General features: G+C 44.0%; 2 protein-coding genes across 9 annotated transcripts in view; one reads left to right on the top strand and one right to left on the bottom strand.

The window, feature by feature from the left end:
- LOC104473358 (lactosylceramide 4-alpha-galactosyltransferase) overlaps positions 1–2,325 on the top strand; it is a 61,721-nt gene extending 59,396 nt beyond the window's left edge. For all 5 annotated transcript variants that reach the window (XM_086757273.1, XM_086757295.1, XM_086757280.1 and 2 more), the window contains one exon: positions 1,007–2,325. In XM_086757273.1, the coding sequence (XP_086613399.1) occupies positions 1,061–2,143 (1,083 nt within the window). In that variant the 5' untranslated portion in view covers positions 1,007–1,060 and the 3' untranslated portion in view covers positions 2,144–2,325. The remainder of the gene's footprint in view (positions 1–1,006) is intronic.
- A 1,092-nt stretch (positions 2,326–3,417) lies between these two features.
- LOC104485997 (poly(U)-specific endoribonuclease) lies at positions 3,418–14,034 on the bottom strand. Of its 4 annotated transcripts, none has more exons than XM_010128519.2 (7): positions 13,629–14,034; positions 8,807–8,906; positions 6,774–6,885; positions 5,460–5,581; positions 5,261–5,373; positions 4,472–4,625; positions 3,418–4,047 (listed from the first exon to the last, which is right to left on the bottom strand). In XM_010128519.2, the coding sequence occupies exons 1-7, from the start codon at positions 13,637–13,639 to the stop codon at positions 3,787–3,789; spliced, it is 873 nt and encodes a 290-aa protein (XP_010126821.2). In that variant the 5' UTR covers positions 13,640–14,034; the 3' UTR covers positions 3,418–3,786. The 4 variants fall into 4 exon arrangements, with proteins under 4 accessions (XP_010126821.2, XP_086613487.1, XP_086613501.1 ...); XM_086757361.1 differs by lacking the exon at positions 13,629–14,034 and adding an exon at positions 12,169–13,096; XM_086757375.1 differs by lacking the exon at positions 13,629–14,034 and adding an exon at positions 12,235–13,096.
- Positions 14,035–18,745: the final 4,711 nt, after the last annotated feature.

Below are 18,745 nucleotides of genomic sequence, written 5' to 3'. Positions count from 1 at the left end.
GTGAGTAGTATTAGCGCTTTCTGTACAACGGGACTTGCAATTTCAGAGGATGGTGGAGAGACAGATTTCCTGTGTTTGTTTTGTGAAATAAATGGACTGGCTATTGCAGCGTCTAAAATGTCCTCTTATCCACTACAAAGGCAGAAATGTATCTCTAAATATATAGAAATGTGATTGTAGTAGCTCCTCTTACTAAAAATATCCGCATGTAACCTTGAAGCTTGCTAACCGTTAGATTAGAGCCACAATTTCCTGCCTTCTCTACAGGAAAGGCTCTGTCCCCTCAAGCCTGTCCTTGGTTTCTCTTCTGCAGTTTACCAAGCTAAAAATGATTTACAGGATTCAACACGCTGTGCTGTGGAGGGAGGGGGAAACAGGTACGTGGGGTTTTTTCGCTGTGTGTAACACCCACAGCACATGCTGGCACTTCTCTGCAGGAGAAGAACACGTTCTGGGAGTCCAGAGCTGATGATTTGTGTACGGGCTGCTTCTTCTCTGTCCCCAAAGCCCCAGTGCCTAATGGAGAGAGGTGGCTCCGTGCGGTTGCATTTGGAAACCTCCAAGTGCAGCTGACAAGTCATTTTCTGGCTACATGGAGCGTTTAGTGTGTGTCTCAGTCACAGTAATCAGGGGTGAATGACAAATGGCATTATGCCAGCTGAGTTCTTTGTCCTGTTCCCTGTTGGTTACATATTAAAGCTTTTGCTGTATCCTGAAGCTCTCTGTTCTGGAGCATGGGGATTTGGGTTTGGAGACAGAGCAGAGGGAGGCAGGAGAATTGCCGCAGTCCTCCTTGCTGCTTCTCCCTCAGTTGTGCATTGACCTGAAGGCCCTGTGAGAATGCGGAGAAGTGAGGAGACGGTTTCAGAAAGGACCTAAAGGCATAACTGAAGCAGGCTGCCCTGAGGCTAAGAAAGGAGAGTTCCGCTTTGCTGTGGCACTGTCCCAAGGCTTGTGGTCTGCTGCCTTGCCTGTCAGTGTCTTTTTCTTCTTTCCTCCCCTTCAGATCACGACAGTTGTCTTGGGAGAGCAGGCTCCAACGTGAGCAAGACTGCCCAGGATGTCCAACTGCCTGCTAAAACTGACCACGGTGCTCCTGAGCCACAGACTCGGTGCTCTGTTTATCCTCAGCATTTCATTTGTGTTCTTTGCTTCTGTCATGTTCTACTGGAGAACTGGGGAGGATACTGAGGGCCAGCTCAACATCTTGCCTAACCAAAGCAGGATTGAACAGGTTTCCTCTTTAACTCCACATCCCACTACCAGTGTGTCTCGTCCTCCAGCAGGGGATGTGTTTTTTGTGGAGACCTCGGAGCAAACTAGCCCAAGCTACCTGTTCCTGTGCTCTGTGGAGTCAGCAGCCCGGGCACACCCTGGGACAAGGGTCGTGGTGCTTATGAAAGGCTTGGCAGATGGGAATGCCTCATTACCCAATCACTGGGGCTTCTCGTTGCTGAGCCGCTTCCCCAACGTGGAATTCCGGCCCCTGAACTTGCTGGAGCTTTTCTCAGGGACACCTCTGGCAAAGTGGTACTTGCAGCCTGACCACCAGAAGGAACCTTATTTCTTTCCCGTCCTGTCTGACGCCTGTAGAATTACCATCATTTGGAAATTTGGTGGCATCTACCTGGACACAGACTTCATTGTCCTTAGGAACTTGAAGAACCTCACCAATGCCCTCGGTTTGCAATCTCAGAGTGTATTGAATGGGGCTTTTCTGTCCTTTGAACCCAAGCATGAGTACATAGAGCTTTGCATGCAGGACTTTGTGGATAACTACAATGGCTGGATCTGGGCGCACCAGGGCCCAGAACTCTTAACGCGTGTTTTCAAGAAGTGGTGCTCCATCAGTAATTTCCAGAACAACATGAGCTGCAAGGGGGTGCGCGCTCTTTCCCCAGAAGTCCTTTACCCTATTCCCTGGGAGGACTGGAAAAAGTTGTTTGAAGCAATCAGCTCCACGGAGCTTCACAAGCTTTTTAAGAACACCTACGCAGTGCACGTATGGAACAAACTGAGCCATGGAACAACGCTAGAGATCACATCCCAGGCTTTGCTGGCTCAGCTGTATTCTCAGTTCTGCCCTGCCACATATGCAAAGATGAAGGAGGACTCTGAAGAGCAGGCAAGGCATCCAGTGTGACCTGTGGACCGTTGGCTGCAGGGTAGTTTCCCAGTCTGAAGGAAACGGAGTGCCTTTCACCTGCCACAGAGTTGGTTTCTAGCCCACGGCACAAGTATTCTGTGTGACAGCTCAGTGATTTTGTACCCTTTCTGAATATCTGCCTCGGATCCTACGTGCTTCAAATACACACCAGAACCTGAGTTGGGACTCTCTTGTTGTCCTTCCGTAGCCCCTGATGCTGCAGGGAAGGGTGAACTTGTTCATTGGTGCCTGCCAGTTGCTCCTCTATTGCTGTTCTCTCCGTTGTATCATGCCTGAAAAGCCTCTCATGTAGTTCCACCAGCTGTAGGAACTTGTAGGCTTGCTCTCTGTAATGTTTCTATGTCTGTAAATAAATGCCAGCCAGTGCTATAGGACACGATTTAGAGAAGCTTAGGATCAAATTCCCGGGGTGGTAAAGAATGTTATGACTGGTGAGGTCTTGGGAGAGACTTGGGACTATATGAAAATTGCTTTAAGAAATGGAAAGCATTTTAAATCCCTGCTTGGCTCAGTGTAAAGTTTTTCTTGTTTTCCAAAGGTAACTTAATTTCAAATGATCTTGTCTACTGCTTTACGTTCCACAGCGACAGGCTGCCTTTTCTGGTCCTCCTTGGGAAAAGAAATAGCCAAAAGCAATTCTTTTACCAGTGTGGATAAAGATCCTTGCTTTGTTGGAGAAATTCTTGTGGTACTTACACATCTAACCACTCCTTCTTACACTCTCAGACGGTTGCAGCATCTCCCTGTTTCTGCATTGGTATGAGAAGAAAAAGCACTACGTTCCTTTGACTGGAGTATTGAAGACATTTTGGAAGAACCAGGGCAGACATGTCCACATCAGCTGAAGGATCAGTGACCAGATCCAGGACTAAGCGACTACATCTTATTATTGTCGCTGGGGATCTAGTCAATGGATTATGTAGGGTCATTCATCTAACCCTACTGCAGAAACAGATAAGTGACTGCAGGCATCAGTGGCTGTAATGGGAACACAGATCATTATACCACTGACCATTAAGTGAGAGAAAGCCAGCTGTGGCTTCTGGCAAACCTGGGCAAAGCCAATCCAGTGATACACCTGCTGTTGATCTGATGATCGTTCTCACATATGAATGTATTTCCTGCATGTCCAGGGCACTATAATTGTAAAAATGCATTTGAAATTAACCTCTTGTGAAATGAGGAGAGGAGAAAAAAATATACTATCATTCTGCTTGTGCCAAATCAAAGTTCCTGTCTGGAAAGCATAGTGTAAGCAATGTATGTTTATTGCTTTTTCAGATATGCAGTAGCTAAGAAGTAAGATAAATATTTGCATCCATTTTAATATGGCCTTTGCTTAAATTCCACTATGTGCTGAAAAGTACAGTGTTATCGTGAAGGAAGGCTGATATAATTTTGATCCAGCCTCTAATATGACCAGCATATGTTTCAAAGTTTGTCAAACACTGTGCCACAGCATACTATTGATTAAACACTCCATGGCAGACCAAAAGCGAGTGAGTCATTGATTTTTACTCAAAATGTGTTGTATAAAACAACACATCAACTTACTCTGCTGTCCTGCTGCCTCCCCCTGCCCCCCTCCAAAAAAAGGAAATGTTGCCTGATCACTGTAACTACTGGTTTTCACTACTGGTGCTGAGGAGTACTGGATACGCTGTTCCAATGTGGTGCCCATGGCGGCAAACGACGATCTGTAGCTCATACTCCTCTATCTTCACTGTTTCACGTGTGACTCTTTCTTCAGACAGCAAGAAAATGACAGTGTAAAGGGCAAATTCGAACTCTGGGCTGACACCAATAAAGGTGCTTCCAACTGGCTTGACTGAGCCCTTCCAACTGAACTGGATGCTCAAAACTTGGTCGTCTTTGTCAGGCTGAAAATGTAAACAAAACAACAGAATAATCTCCAATACAGCTGTGACCAGACAGATACAATTTCTGACTCTAGATTTTTGAGAGCATTGCAAGATTCAGTCATCTTTGCTGTGCCGGGGTGTTTTAGCTTGAGCACAGCCTTATCCCTGTACTCTGGAGCATACATAATCATTTATCTCCATTAAGCTTCAGCAGTGTTGCTATTCTGTAAACACTAGCACTACTTTTAAAATAGTTCTTGCAAAAAAAAAAAAAGGAAGCTGGACTTGAGGGCATGCTAGTATTTCTTTTTGTATACACCTGGGCAAATTAGGTTCAAAGCACTTGAGCCCATCATTGCATCCTTGTGCCTTGATTCATTACCACAATTTTTCTCTCTGGATCCATTTATCTTATTTGCAAAGGCACCCTGCTTGTTCTTACCCTGGTTTTGTTCTTCCGAGTGACATATCCCTTGTAGTCAATATGCTTGTGCTTTTCCTGAAGGTAAAATTGCACCCAGTTGTGCAAACCTAGGATCTGTTTACCACGCCTTGTTTCTCCAACAAAAACATGTTCAAAACCACAAGAATCAGGTCTGTAATAAACAAAAGAATAATACATAGGTCTTTTATGTGTTTAAAAAGTTCAAATTGGCAGAGCTAAAAGGCAAGAAGACGCACAAGCCTGCTTAGGTTGATTTATGAGCAGTTTTTAAATTTGTCCGTATTTGTTGGGTTCTCTTTCTTACTTTACACAAAACTTGCAATGAAATCTAGCCATGAAGTCTAAGTTTGTATTTGATGATGAAAGTTGCTAGTAAATGCCACAGATGCATCACTGCTGCTTATCCAGATTTTAGCAAGGCTTCTGACACTGTCTCCCATAACAGCCTCATAGACAAATTGATGAAGTACAAATTAGAAAAGTGGATGATGTGGTGGGCTGAAAAGTGATGGAATGTCTCCAGCTGAAGGCCTGTGATTAGGGACACAAAGTGCAGCTGGAGGCAACTCACCAGTGGTGTACCCCAAGGTACAAGGTACCCCAGGGTCAATACTGTTCTGATCTGTACATTTTTAAACACCATCTGTGTGGGAGCAACAGTCACCTGATACAGGCCATATTCTGAGGCCATCTTCCAGTTCTGTCTGTAACAGATGGCCCTCAGGCTTATATTTACTTGAGGCAGAATAGCGTAGAGATCATCGGGGCCATATCCATCAAGCATACCTGTCTCCTTCTTTCCTGGCATAGAGCTGGAACCAGATGTCGTAGAGCTGATCTTTGAAATTGGCGAGGTTTGGCTTTGCCAGTTTTTTTTTAAGCAGATATTCATGAGCTAGCTGAAGGATAAAAAAGCCAAGATATATACACTGTTTACTTTTTAATTCAGTTTTTTCAGCGACTGAAAAAGCTCTGTGTTACTCACTTTCATGACTTCTGTTGCTAAGATAGCATCAAGAAAACAATTGTTTTCAGCTATTTCTTCTGGAGTCACTACTTCTGCTACACTGGTTGATGTCTCATAGTTGTCCAATAAGGAAATAAAGGCTGCAGAAAAAGAGAAACCTTCAGCATGCTCATCCAGATGGCCTAATGGGCCATATGCCTAATTATACCTGTGATCCAGTTATTAGAGACTGCCATATAATACGCCTTGACAGCCCTTAGAGAAGGACATTCCTTAAGATGTCAAATTTCATTCTCAGGTACACTGTTGAGTGTAGGTCTAGAGGTGACTCAAGGCCAGATCACTGCTGTACTTCTTTTTAAGATAAACAACTTGCTACTGAGCTGCCTTATGGAACCAAGTGCTGAAGCAATAATAATAATAATTATTATTATTATAAGAGAATAATATCTGACCACCAAAATTAAAGACATAGGCTTATGAACTTGAGCTATGCTGGCAGAAGGCTTTGTGGGCATTCCTTCAGTAGAGGAATAATACAGCATAAACCTACATGAGATGGCTGGTGTGTGGCCACTGAATGGATGGGTTAGTTTCTCCTTTGCAATCTTTTTGCCACCAGCTCCCTCCCGTCACTTCATCTACTCCTGCTCTGGCACTCAGTGACTTCTACGGGCTGACAGAAAAAAACTTGAGGTCAAGAACTTAAGTAATTTCCTGCCAGATTAGTGAGCCGAAGGGGCTCTGTGTAGTATTTAGTGAGTACCAGAGCTGCCCTCACTAGACACAGGCTTGTGTGGCTCAGAGAGGAGTGGAGGGAGCAGAGAAAACCAGTGCTCCTCATTATGCTGGCTGTTCAATCAGCTTAATGTAACTCTATCTGGGGAAGATAAAAATCAGGGAAGGAAACATACATTCATAGACATGCTTGAAATATAGCCCCCAACAGAAACACAAGAAGTAGCTGTGGGCCTAGTGCTATCTGAAAGGGTTAGAAGCTGTGAGCAAAGGAGGAAAGATAACCTTGGAGTCTTTTTCAATTCATGGAATAACATCAAAGCAAGGACAAGAGTCTCATCCATTTCACTTTGTAGTGGAACATCCAGAAAGAAATAAAAATTTTGCCTAAGGCACAAAAGAATGTTCTTCCTGAAGCTAAACCTACAGGTAACTCCCATGTAAATGTTGTAGAAACTACCGTCAAGTGACATACAGCCTGATGATCCTCACCACCATCCAAGTTATATATGATGTTATATATTAGGCAAACACATGAAAACCAACATGGATTCTTTGCGTAATTTCCACCATTAATGAAAGAACAGGTCTCACTTGCAAAAGTTTTTATGTTCTTCAGGCGTTCTTCATTTACATTGTGAAACAGATGTCTGGCTGCACTGTCCTGGACAGCACTGTCACCTTGCTGTGCGGCACCTGCTTTTCCCTAGGAGAAAGACCAGAGTAAAACAATGAAAGAAGTAAGATGTCCTTACAGGAGACAGTGCCTGCCTTCATAATAATGAAAACAAACCCCATAATGCTACCAGTATTCTTTGTTAGGAATGGTCTTCCTATGAAACAAGAGAAGACATTACAGAAGAACTGCCAGTGTAAAGAAAAAATACATAGTCTCTGACAGTTTAAGAGCCTGAAATTTTTCTGTGACTCATTTTCAGAGATGATTGTGATGACTCATGTGATAGCTCAGTTCTGACCACTAACCAGCTGTGCTACTACGCTATATACATCACAAATGATAAAGAGAAGTAATGTAGAGCAAAGGCTCCCTCCCACCACAAATAAATAAAAAGGAGATCTGGGCACCTTCATTCTCTGTTCCTTTGTAACCCACAGACCCACTGCATATAGTTTATGAGGCCATGCAGAGGGGTTGTTTCTCTCCTGAGTCCCTGCTCCCCAAGCTAGCCAGTCCAATTCTCCTCTCTTTTGTGATAATGCTTAAGCAATCCATCTCTTGAGTAGGCTTCCTCAGGCTTAGCCTTTGTTGTCTCTTTCTGACTTCATGACTGCAGCCCCAGCCATCGCCCCAGTGCCAGGGAGATGCCGAGATAGTTCTGTGCAGCTCCACCACTTTTGGACTGGTGCATCCTGGTGCTCCAAAGTTTTCAAAGACTTCTGACTGCCCACATTCAATCAACGTTACAAATAAGCACATCCAAATTGGAAAGGAGGCTTTCCTGACAATTTTCAAGTTTCTGTTCCAAAAAGGACATTCTCAAGGAAAGAGAAAAGATGAGTAGCAGTTTGTTAACATGGGCAAGGGGTAACTAGAGTCTTTCTCTGAGAAATGGGAAACCATATGGGAGATGTTTTCCCCACAGAATTTTGGCCTGAGGCAGGTACCTCTTTTTCAAGTTTATCAGCAATAGAAAATTATATCTTATAATATGAAGCAACATTGAAAGAAAGCTTTTGAGCACTTGTGTGAGTACAAAATTGGATACGGAATATTCAGTGGCCTGCTGCAATTTGTGGCCAAAGCACATGGTCATGTTTGCACTACACTGAGCTGATAAGGAGTGAAATGGCTGCTCACCAAATCTGATACCCACTCCTCCCTCACAGTTCCCTGGGACTGGCAGCAACAACCCTGAAACCCTCTCACCCACACCTCTGTGCTACTCCACACTCTCCAGGAGAGACCTAAGAATTACTCAGATTCCTCCCCCATAATGACTTGGGACCCATCTCCTCCTTTGCTACAAGTCACCCAGACCATACATACAAGCAGTCATACACACAGAGAAACATCCAGGGTGGAGGGGACCTCAGGACATCTCTAGTCTTACTCTAAGTATGACCAACATTGAATTCAGACCATATTGCTCAGGGTGTCATCTTGTTCAGTATTGAAAACCTCCAGAGAGGGAGATTTCACAACTTCTCTGGGCATTCTGTTCCAGTTGCATTTGTCCTTTAATTTAATTATGTTCTTTCTTTAGCCTGTTCCTCCAGCCTGCCTAGGTCCAGCTGAAGAGAAGCCCTGTGCTTGAGCATGCCAACTTCATCACAACAGTTTGCTGTCATCTGAAAAATTGGAAAGGTTGCACTCCATCTCCTCCTCCAAGCCACTGATAAAGATATTAAATGTTGTAGGACCCAAGACAGACACCTGAGAGACTCCACTTGTAACCAGCATGAAGGTAGTGTGGACCATTGATCTGTTCTCTGAACTGTTGTCTCTCGTAAGTGATTCTTCGTCATTAGGAAGTCCTGCCTATGCTATTAGTGGGAGTGATGAAGCATAGGCAACTCTTCTGGCAAAAGGCAGTTTTACAGACCCTTTTCCTATTAGGGCAGTACCATACTGCTCCTAATCCTCACGTGACTTAGCAATTGGTTACCTGCAAATCAATTGTGTAGTCTTTTCCAGGCATAAGACGGTTAACATCCCTATCCCACATCTCATTGAAAAGTTTAGAAAGTTCATGATTTAAGGCTTTCCTGTCAAGAAATCCAGAGAAATACAGAGTTAGAAAAGACACGGGCTGTTATTTCTGCAAGTCACTTCTAGAGTCTTCTAATGTCACTCCATGTACTGGATACTAGCTTGTCCTCAGGAGAGCTTTCTCTTCTCCCCACACCTTCCTGTCAGTGCTGCTCTAAAAACCATAGAGCTCATGGTTCATGTTCATATCTAAAGAATGTAGGTAACCTGTAAGGAAACTTGAGCCTTCCCTAAGGTTATTTTAGAGTATATTTTAAGAAAGATCTTATTAATAAGTCTTTCTGTGGTTTTCCATGCACTGAAAAAAAAAAAGATGGTGTTTCATTCAGGAGGATTCTGTGTACAAACCAGAGGCAAGCAGAAGATTATTATTAGCATGCAGCAACACTACACAACAAAACAGGAAGCAAAGAATTCTCTCTATGATGCTTTTCTAGCAACAATCTTATATACACTTTTCCTACCGTTTTTCCTGCAAGATTCTAGAGATGCTTTCCTTTGCCCATGCGCATGGTTATCCTACCATAAAGTTAGTGTAATGAAGGGTGACTAAGACTCTAAACACAGGGTCTGCATGCACTGACCTCTGATACACCTACACAGGCTGGTCCTTTCCTCATTTTAATGGAATTCTGTCCTGCATAATAGTGTATAGTTTTCAGAAATCTATCCATCCATCCATCCACAAGATTTAGGAAGGATTGTTTTTGTGATGAACCGCCCAAAGGTAGCTCCAGTTTCAAGGGCATTATGTCCACACTAACACATAAGATCAAGACAAAGAACAGAGTGGAAAAGAAAGAGAAGTGGATTAATATTTAAATAATTGACAGTTGAATTAATCAGTTACAAACCAGTATATGCATCAAAGCCCAGAGAAGAACTGCTTGATAATTTTGAATCTCTTCTCCAAAGCAGAGGTTCTCAAGAAAAGAAAAAAAGTGCAGAAATTTGTCAACAACGGGCATTTCTTTCAAATAGCCATTTGGGCAACTTGCCGTGATTTTAACTGGTTCTCCTAGTCTGAATCAAGGCAACTTCAAACCCAACTCTGAACCTCCTAACTGCTTACTGTTATGTCTTCTCCTTCTGTTCTGGCCAGAATGGAGATACTCGCTGCATCCTCCTGCCAGTGGCAAATTCCTTGCTCTCTAGCAGAAAGAGCAAACAAATATTGTGGTAAGGTCACAAACAGTCTTCTGACGTGGCAGCCTTGATGTGAAGCAGCTTGAGAGTCAGGAAGAGCAAAAAGTGAGCCAGGTGGGCACCTGCCCCGTGGTTGGCAGGGAGGGAATAGAAGTCATAGCAGAAAAGAAGGCATTAATCAAATGGTGGGAGAATAGTCTAGAAGCAGCACAGCAAGATTTTATGTGCCTTCTCCTGTCCTGGACTGTACTTCGTGGCTGGCTGAGAAGCTGCTGGTCTAAGCTCCATATTGAAAGAAACAGAAAGTAGCAAACTGTGTCTGTAGAACTGGGACTTCTTTTATTCAGATTATTGAGCAATCCTCTTTCTCTAGAATCATCTGTGTAACTGTGGGATGGACCTCATACAGCCTTAGCTTAAAACCTGAAAAGCACAAGCAATCTGCGCTTAACTCCTTGAGATCTTGTTGCCGAAAGGAATTCATATCCCTGAGTTAAGAGCCAAAAGCAGCCAGTTTACATTAATGCACCAAAGGATAACCTGCAGCAGCAGAGGAGCATAAAGAACATATATTGTATTCATATTACACTCAACATGATTTAAGAGTGGGGAAAGCAACCTCCTACAGAAGGGCAGGGCAGAAAACTAACTACTTGGGCTGCCACACCTCAGTCTGCCTGCAGCTGGGAATCTGAGCAATCACATACCTCAGCTATGCTGGAGGCACTGGCAGCCTGGTTTTGCTTGGGCTCTGTGACACTTTGATATTGTTGTTGATGGGAAATCTGCAAGATCACTCGAATGTTGAACTAGGCTTGAATAGGTGTCAACGCCTGAAAGAAGGAACAGGACTAAAAATTCTAGTATCTGGGAGCCAAAGGATATGTTTGTTGCTATGACGGAAGGTTTTTGCTTGGAACAAGTACTTGCATGGATCTTACAGTGGAGCAGAAGGAGGCTGACACAGAGGAGCTATATTCAGCCCTTGTCCAATCCTCAGGCTCTGCTTGTAAAGCAGAAGTTTATCAGTTCTGGCTGTGCAGCTCAAATGAGGCACCTGCTCAGCCTCACAGGGAGTTAGCCTCATGGCATATCACAGAAGCCACCAAAAGCAGCATTTTTATTTATTTTCTGACATACCTCCACGTTCTTTCCAGAGTCTTAAGAAGAGTAATTCCTTCTGATAACAGCGTACAAACCAACACTAAACAGAAAATTGTTCATTGCACCAGCTCAGCTGAAGTCCCAAGAACAGGACTGGCAAGTTCACAGAACAGTGCCAGAGATGTTTTTCAAACTTCAGGTGCCATCTACATTCATGTTACCTTGAACTGACCTACTTTTATTGGTGAATCACTTTACTCCTGGGTTCTGGAACCTCCTGCTGTCTATTCCGCTGTATCAACTTATCCCATCTGTTTAAGTACCTCCATATTATGTTTAATACAATTTTTACTTTGGAAGTAACTACCAGTGGCAGATAGGAATCTGCCGTCTGTGGAACATCCAAGGTATGTGAAATACTGAGGGGGATGTCGTGGGTTTTTAAGAATATTTTGTTACATATATATATAGTATTTTATATACATATATTTTAGCATGTATGTATTTTGGTAAAAGTCACCTATACAAGAAATCTGTCATCCCTTCTATACGTACTGCTTGTTCTTGGTCTGCTCTTGGCAGATTTGTCCTGTGTTTATAAAGGACTATAGGGCTCTGTTTGATCTTTCCTCCTCCAGAAATGTTACGGAATATCTCATGAGCTCATGGAGGCAAGCTCAAGCTGTCTCTCAGGAGAGGGTTACAGCAAGAGTGTACCTACAGATTTCAATCCTCACATTTATTTAATAAATATATTTCTACTAAATGTATTCCTGCATTCAGAAAATGTGTGCCTAAACTCTAAAGTAGTTTAATTGTATAAAATAAAAGCCTTTTCTCTCCTTTTTCTCTGCTAGATGTTACTGCAATATTGTTATGGACTTTTCCTCTCCTTTTTATTGTTCTTTTAGTTTCCAAACAGTAGAGCATCTGTTCACATTGTAACTGAAGATTAGAATAAAGAAAAATATATCCCTGCCAAAGAAAATAACTTGTTTAGCAACTTACATAGTAATCTTGTAAAAACTCTTTCTGGACAGTATTTCTTTAAAAAAGGTCCATAACTTAGCTTACACATATGAGGTGAGACAACTTCAAAGAGAAGCCCAACACCTTCAAGCAAATCCATGACACACAGCATTTAGGTAAGGTTTTCCTGAAAAAGAGTATTGTGTATTTACTCTCTGGTTTTCAATACGATTGCATGTATGACTCAAACCAGAGATTCTTATCGTTAATTCTCAATTCCCTCCCTATGGCAAAATCTCTCAGTTGTGATTTGTGATTTCACATAGAATAAATTATTTTTGTGCAAGAAGTCTGGCCAATTGGGTTTTGTCCAGTTGGAGCCTTGTTTGGCTGTGCTTACGTGCACAAAGCACCACCCCAATAACAAGAACACTTAGTCTGCACTTGTAAGAGCTGAAAAAACTTTTGGGGGAGGCTCTTTGCAACAGTAACTCTAATGCATCAGCAGTGCAACTAGAGCAAAAGAATCTAACATCTCCATTTTATGATAGCTTTCAGGTGAAACATTCACATGGTGTGCCTGTTTTTCCAAATTATTTTCTTGTATAAAACCTTAATTCCATCCAAAACAATGCCCCAGGAAGAAGTCGTTTATTGCTATAAGTCAGCAATGACTCAAAACATGAAGAGAATTAAAGGGTCAGTGGTGAATCATGTGAGTAAGTCAACAGCGTCAAAGCAAGAAAAATACGTCTTGCAAATGGGTCACACGGAGCCCTGCAAAGAAGGTTTGGTTGAACATCTTTAAAGTAAATTTACTTTCAGAGATCCTTTGAACAATAGGCAATTTTTTAAAAAAAGTCTTTTATCTTGGCATAAAGAAGAAAAGCATTTGTAAAGCCTGATGAGCAGCTATTCATAAGACATTTCCGATAATTTTTTAAAAATGGTTCAAATGTTGTGTAATACATGGTTAATAGAAGATAAAGCAATTCTCTCAATTTTCCTTGTAATCTCTTTTTCCTCTCTTCCTCTTTCCTCTGCCAATATATATGTCTTTTACTTGAGTCCAGTGCTGTTTTTCTTAGTTTAAAGCTGGCATTTGAAATACCAAATAATAAATAAGACAGGTTTTGTAGATGGAAAGGAAAATGCATTGTCAAGGGACAAATATTAAGAGTGGGCAGTTACTCAGCAAACACTCTGTCAGGGTCCTGGGCAGGCAGGTGATGTTTGGAGAACCAATTCTATGTTATCAGCTATGTTTAAGCAAAATCTGATCTTAGTATCTCCTTATTTTAGCTAAACCAGTTTAGCTGATTCAGATGTCTCACCAACTTTTTATGCTGAAGTGAGTTAGTAAAACGGAACAGAAACAGGAAGCAGGGTTATTGCAGTGCTGCATTTCACATAACTCCCTTTTACACATCTCTCAGACCAATATATCCCATCTCCGCTGCCCTTCGCATTAGAGTAGAGTTAGTATGGTTTTCTCTTACCCATTAGCCATGCCAGGAAGAAGTTCTTCTCTTAGCAAATACACTGAGCAGGGAAAATGCAACCTGAAGCTCAGAAATCCTCCTTCTAGTCCAAGGCATGGAGCTGTCTCTCTTATACTCCACTCGTCCACTGAGGACTGTCACTCAAACTGACAGGCGGTGCGGGAAGGCAGAGGAGAGGCTGGAGTTGCCAAATCCCACGAGAAGACGTGGAGTGTAAGGATAGCGTCAGGTCTCATGCCTTTCTCAGCACAGGCACGCTCAGACCAGCAAGTCAGAGCCACCACTACCAGGCTCCTGCTTTGCCTTATCGCTGCAGACAATCAGTGTGGGAGGGAATACGGGAGGCGACGGCAGAGAGATGCACGCCAACCACCGCCTTCTCCCACCTGGATTTTCAGATACAGTCCTGGGATCCTTGTGCAAGCTTCAGACACGAGTCACGTCATTGCAACTGGAGTTATGTTGGAATATTTGTTAACAGGTTTTAGACGTCTACATGAATTTTGGGCCCAGAAGTAAGCACTTCAAGTCTGAAAGCCTTAACTGAGATGGACAGGCCATTGTAGTCTTGCTGTTCTACATACATTTATCACTTGACAATAGAAGGGAAGATGACAAGAAATCAGAGATTAAAAAAATTACAGGTGGAGAAGAAAAAAACCACCAACATATGCTTCTCTGTTTACAGTTAAAATTGCTATTTGCGACCTTGTAAATATTAGGAGGCCTTAGAATCAGGAAATGTTTTACAAAGGCAGCACTTTGCATGCACCACTGGAAGTAAGCAGAGGCAGGTGCTGGTAAGTGCGGATACCCACTCCAGCGCCTGTCCTTGGAAGCATGCGTTCATTATGTGTCCAAATTAACCTTCAGATGGTTTAAAGCTTGTTTTTGTTTGCCAGATATTTGTAAAATTTTATTCTTCATAACAATTAATTCCTGAAAAACATAACTTTAGGTTTAAACTATATATACAAATATGCAGAGGCCAAAATGATTTGATGTTAGCCTACCAGTTATACAAATGGTTCTGCACCTCTGGTCCATGTACCCCTTCAAAGAATCATATTAGAGCCATACAAAGCCATAGGCAATGAGGATGCCTGCCACATGGAATGGCATAGGGGACAGGACATGCAGCTAGCTCACTTAAAAGTGAAGCTTCCTTCTGACACTGGTAGGGGAAATAAATGTACCTCAAAACTGAATATCCTTAATTTTAACAGACTTTTTTCTTTACAATTTTTTGTTACTATTTATTGCAGCTCTGCATAAGCAATATAAATGACAAAAATACAGTACCTGTGTTTATCCACTGAATGCAGGGAGTCTTTTCCTGGGCTTTCATTTGAAATACAAAAGCCAGTGGTTATATTCTGTCCATAAAAAAGCTGCAGCTCCTTTATTTACATTAGCAGAAAGAGCTCAGATGGGAGCCCAGGGAACTTCCATTTACAAGCAGCATCATCACTGGAGTCAGCAGATTCAAATTAATCTTTGATAAAATTACAGGTCAGATCAGTAGCATTGCTAGCAATTTCATAACCAAATGTCAACTTAAATCTGTTGCAAAACTTCTGTCCTAGGATTTAGCTGTTGAGCTGAGAAAAACTCAAGGATCCCAAAGGGTGTAAGAGGGTGTGTTCGCCAACAGAAACGAAGCGCTGATCAAAGGCACACAAGATCAGCGCAGAATCTGTGTTGTTCCCAGGTCCAGCGCAGGCAGTAAGAAAACTCGAGCGTCCAGAGAGCCGCCTTGGGTTGGCTTTCTCTACCGAAGAGATCAGGCAATGCTTTGTCAAACCCACTGCACAGGGCAGTGTATGTTTGCTGCACAAACTGAGGTCAGGCTCCCTGTACTCTCTGTTTCTCTTTTCTAGCACAAAAGAACAGGGAGAGTATTTGGCACTGTCTCACTCGCATGCGAACAGCATTTCCAAAGGAATGGGGCAATACACTTGAGAAAGATGCTCTGCCTGACAAAACTGCCACCTCAAGCATCAGATGCTGACCTTTGCCAAGGTCAAGGACCAAGGAAACTCTGTGAATCAGACCTGTTTCTAAAGCATGTAGGTATCTCTGTGCATTTCTGGTGTAAGTATTTTGCTTTTCTAACCAAGGTGGCCAATGGATCAATGCTGGTTTGTCGCCTCTAGTCAGGTGCCTAAACCTCCCTGAAAAGGGAAAGGGCTCATTCAGAGTTAATTTAAACCTCTTTAGTGGATCTAGAAAGGGTGAGTGAGAACACTGTGCTTTACAGGCTTCCAGACCAAAGCAGCCAGGGCTCACACATGCACGAAGGACACATTTGGGCTGGACAGGCTCACTCAGGGAGACTGAGTAAAAGCTGGCAGTGAAAACAAACCCCATGCAGATCTCTACCAGGCTCAGTCATTTCCACAGAGAAGCCACAGGAGGTCTTTGGGTCATGTTTTGTGCATGTATATAGGGAAGAGGAAAGTTTCTGAGTCACTGAGTTTGCTGGACATTCCCATGGGAGCTTTGGCTATTGCTGCCAAGTCTCCACAAGCTGACCAACATTGAAAAGCAGTGAAGATGTGGCCTGGGCTAGTCAGTGGGACCCTAGACAGGTCAGATCTCACTGAGGGCAGGGAGCAGGGACTTCGAGGTCTCTACCCTCCTCTAAGCAGAAATTCTCAAGCTGGAGCCTCATCTGCCAGATTGTCTCCCACCAAGCTTCATGCTCCCTGTGACTAGCCTGTTTTCTTCCCAGTTTCCTCAGCCTCTCAGTCCTGAAGTCCTTCTCTCCAGCCAACAGTGTTATAATCTCTCTGCTTACTCGGGAGTTTCTGGTGCAGCAGCTGTCCTCAAAGAGAAAAGTAAGAGGATTATGCAGCCAGGCATGTTTTTGTAATAGAAATGCCAGGAATAAACAACTCCATTCCTGCAGCTAAATATCTTTACCCAAAGTGACGTGACCTGCTTACCTTTAGGTTGGTCTGTTAATGCCTTTATTTACTAATATTCCGAGGTTTAATAGGTGAACCATGGCTGACTTATGAATGTTCTCACAGCCAGATGAGCTGCCTGCAAAGTCAGCAAACGCAGAGGCTGGGAGAAAGCTTGGGGACGCAGGTGGCTCAGTACGCCTGTGTGAGCTGAAGGGCTAAGGAAGGAAATCTTTTGTTGTTTTTTTTTCATCTTAATATTAGGACTGTCAAGCATACGCCTTCCTTGATTTTGTAAGGAGAAACTGTGTTTAGGAACCATTGAGGCCTGTTTACTGCAAGTTAAGACTAATTAATTAAAGAGCTTTGAAGCGTCTCACGTTTAGCACAGACACAAAGACGCATTTGCTTATTAGTCATTAATTTGCGCACATCAATGTAAACCAAAATTTTAGGCAGTCTGGCTAAAACATCCTTTCTTGTTGCACAGCTCAGTTCTTGTGCTTTTTAGATAAACATCACCATTAATGAATCAGGCTGTTGGCCATCATCAGCCTAGATGAGACAGAGTAGGTTCACAGACGGATTCAGAAGTGCCAGTGCAAGGCATCCTGGCACCCAGGCACCTTTCTCCTTACTCCGGGTTGTGTGCGGGTGCTAGCTCCGAAGCAGTAAAAGCAGGCAAAGTTAAGGCCTGAGAAGTGTATTTGATATAATAATGAGTTGTGGTGTTGACATACAGAAGTTATCCTCTTCTTATTTCAAAAAGATAGTGAGGTGTGGTGGGTTGACCCTGGCTGGATGCCAGGTACCCACTACAGCTGCTCTATCACTCCCCCTTTTCAACTGGACAGGGGAGAGAAAATACAAGGAAAGGCTTGTGGGTTGAGATCAGGTCAGGGAGAGATCACTCACCAATTACCAGCATGGGCAAAACAGGTATTTATTACCAATTAAATCAGAGTAGGATAATAAGAAATAAAACCTAATCTTAAAAACACATCCTCCCACCCCTCCCTTCTTCCTGGGTTTAACTATACTCCTGAATTCTCTCCCCACCAAGCAGCGCAGGGGATGGAGAATGGGGGTTGCAGTCAGCTCGTCACACTTTGTCTCTGCGGCTCCTGCCTCCTCGGGGGAAGGACTCCTCACACTCTTCCCCTGCTCCAGTGTGGGGTCCCTCCCACAGCTGACAGTCCTCCATGAACTTCAGCATGAGTCCATCCCACAGGCTGCAGTTCTTCACAAGCTGTTCCAGTGTGGGTCTCTTCCATGGGGTGCAGTCCTTTGGGAACAGACTGCTCCAGCGTGGGTCCCCCATGGGGTCACAGGTCTTGTGAGCAAACCTGCTCCAGCGTGGGCTCCTCTCAGGAGCCTCCTTCAGGCATCCACCTGCTCTGGCGTGGGGTTCTCCACGGGCTGCAGGTGGATCTCTGCTTCGCCGTGGGCCTCCATGGGCTGCAGGGGGACAGCCTGCTTCACCATGGGCTGCAGGGAAATCTCTGCTCCAGCACCTGGAGCACCTCCTCCCTCTCCTTCTTCACTGACCTTGGAATCTGCAGAATTGTTCCTTTTACATGTTCTCACTCCTCTCTCTCCTGCTGCCACTGCTGTTTTGCAGTTTTTCCCCCCTTCTTAACTATGTTATCCCAGAGGCCCTACCACCATCGCTGATGGGCTTGTCCTTGGCCAGTGGCAGGTCCATCTTGGAGCCGGCTGGCACTGGCTCTACCGGACATGGGGGAAGCTTCTGGCAGCTTCTCACACAAGCCACCCGTGTAGCCCCCTCCGCTACCAAAACCCGGCGACGCAAACCCCGTACACGGGGCTTTGCTTGCTGGTTAGAAAAAGGGAGGTAGGTTTACTACCCTTGCTTTCCCCCGTACATTATTTATGCAGTGAACGAAGGGCAAAAAGGCGCCATGTTCGCGGTACGGTAACACAGCACGGCCAGGCTGACGGAAGCGGACAATAAAGCTGGCGCCTGTGCGTGTTCCGGGTTGGCGGGGAGAGGCAGGGCAGGGCAACACCCACGGCAGCGCGGCCACGGCACGGCCACAGGATTTCGCTTTTCGTGCGATTCCCCCGCCTCCCGCGGCGGCCCGTCGAAGTGCCTGCACGCACCGCCCCGGGGCCATTTCGAGCAGCACCGCCTCCGGCCCCCTCCTCCCGAGCCCGCGGTTCCCCGCAGCCACCGACCGGGGG

This window comes from Chlamydotis macqueenii, chromosome 1 (assembly GCF_036417535.1).
Source record: "Chlamydotis macqueenii isolate bChlMac1 chromosome 1, bChlMac1.mat, whole genome shotgun sequence".
Taxonomy (NCBI): domain Eukaryota; kingdom Metazoa; phylum Chordata; class Aves; order Otidiformes; family Otididae; genus Chlamydotis; species Chlamydotis macqueenii.
The sequence above is the reverse complement of the archived record's forward strand: the minus strand, read 5'-3'. Positions and strand labels throughout refer to the sequence as shown.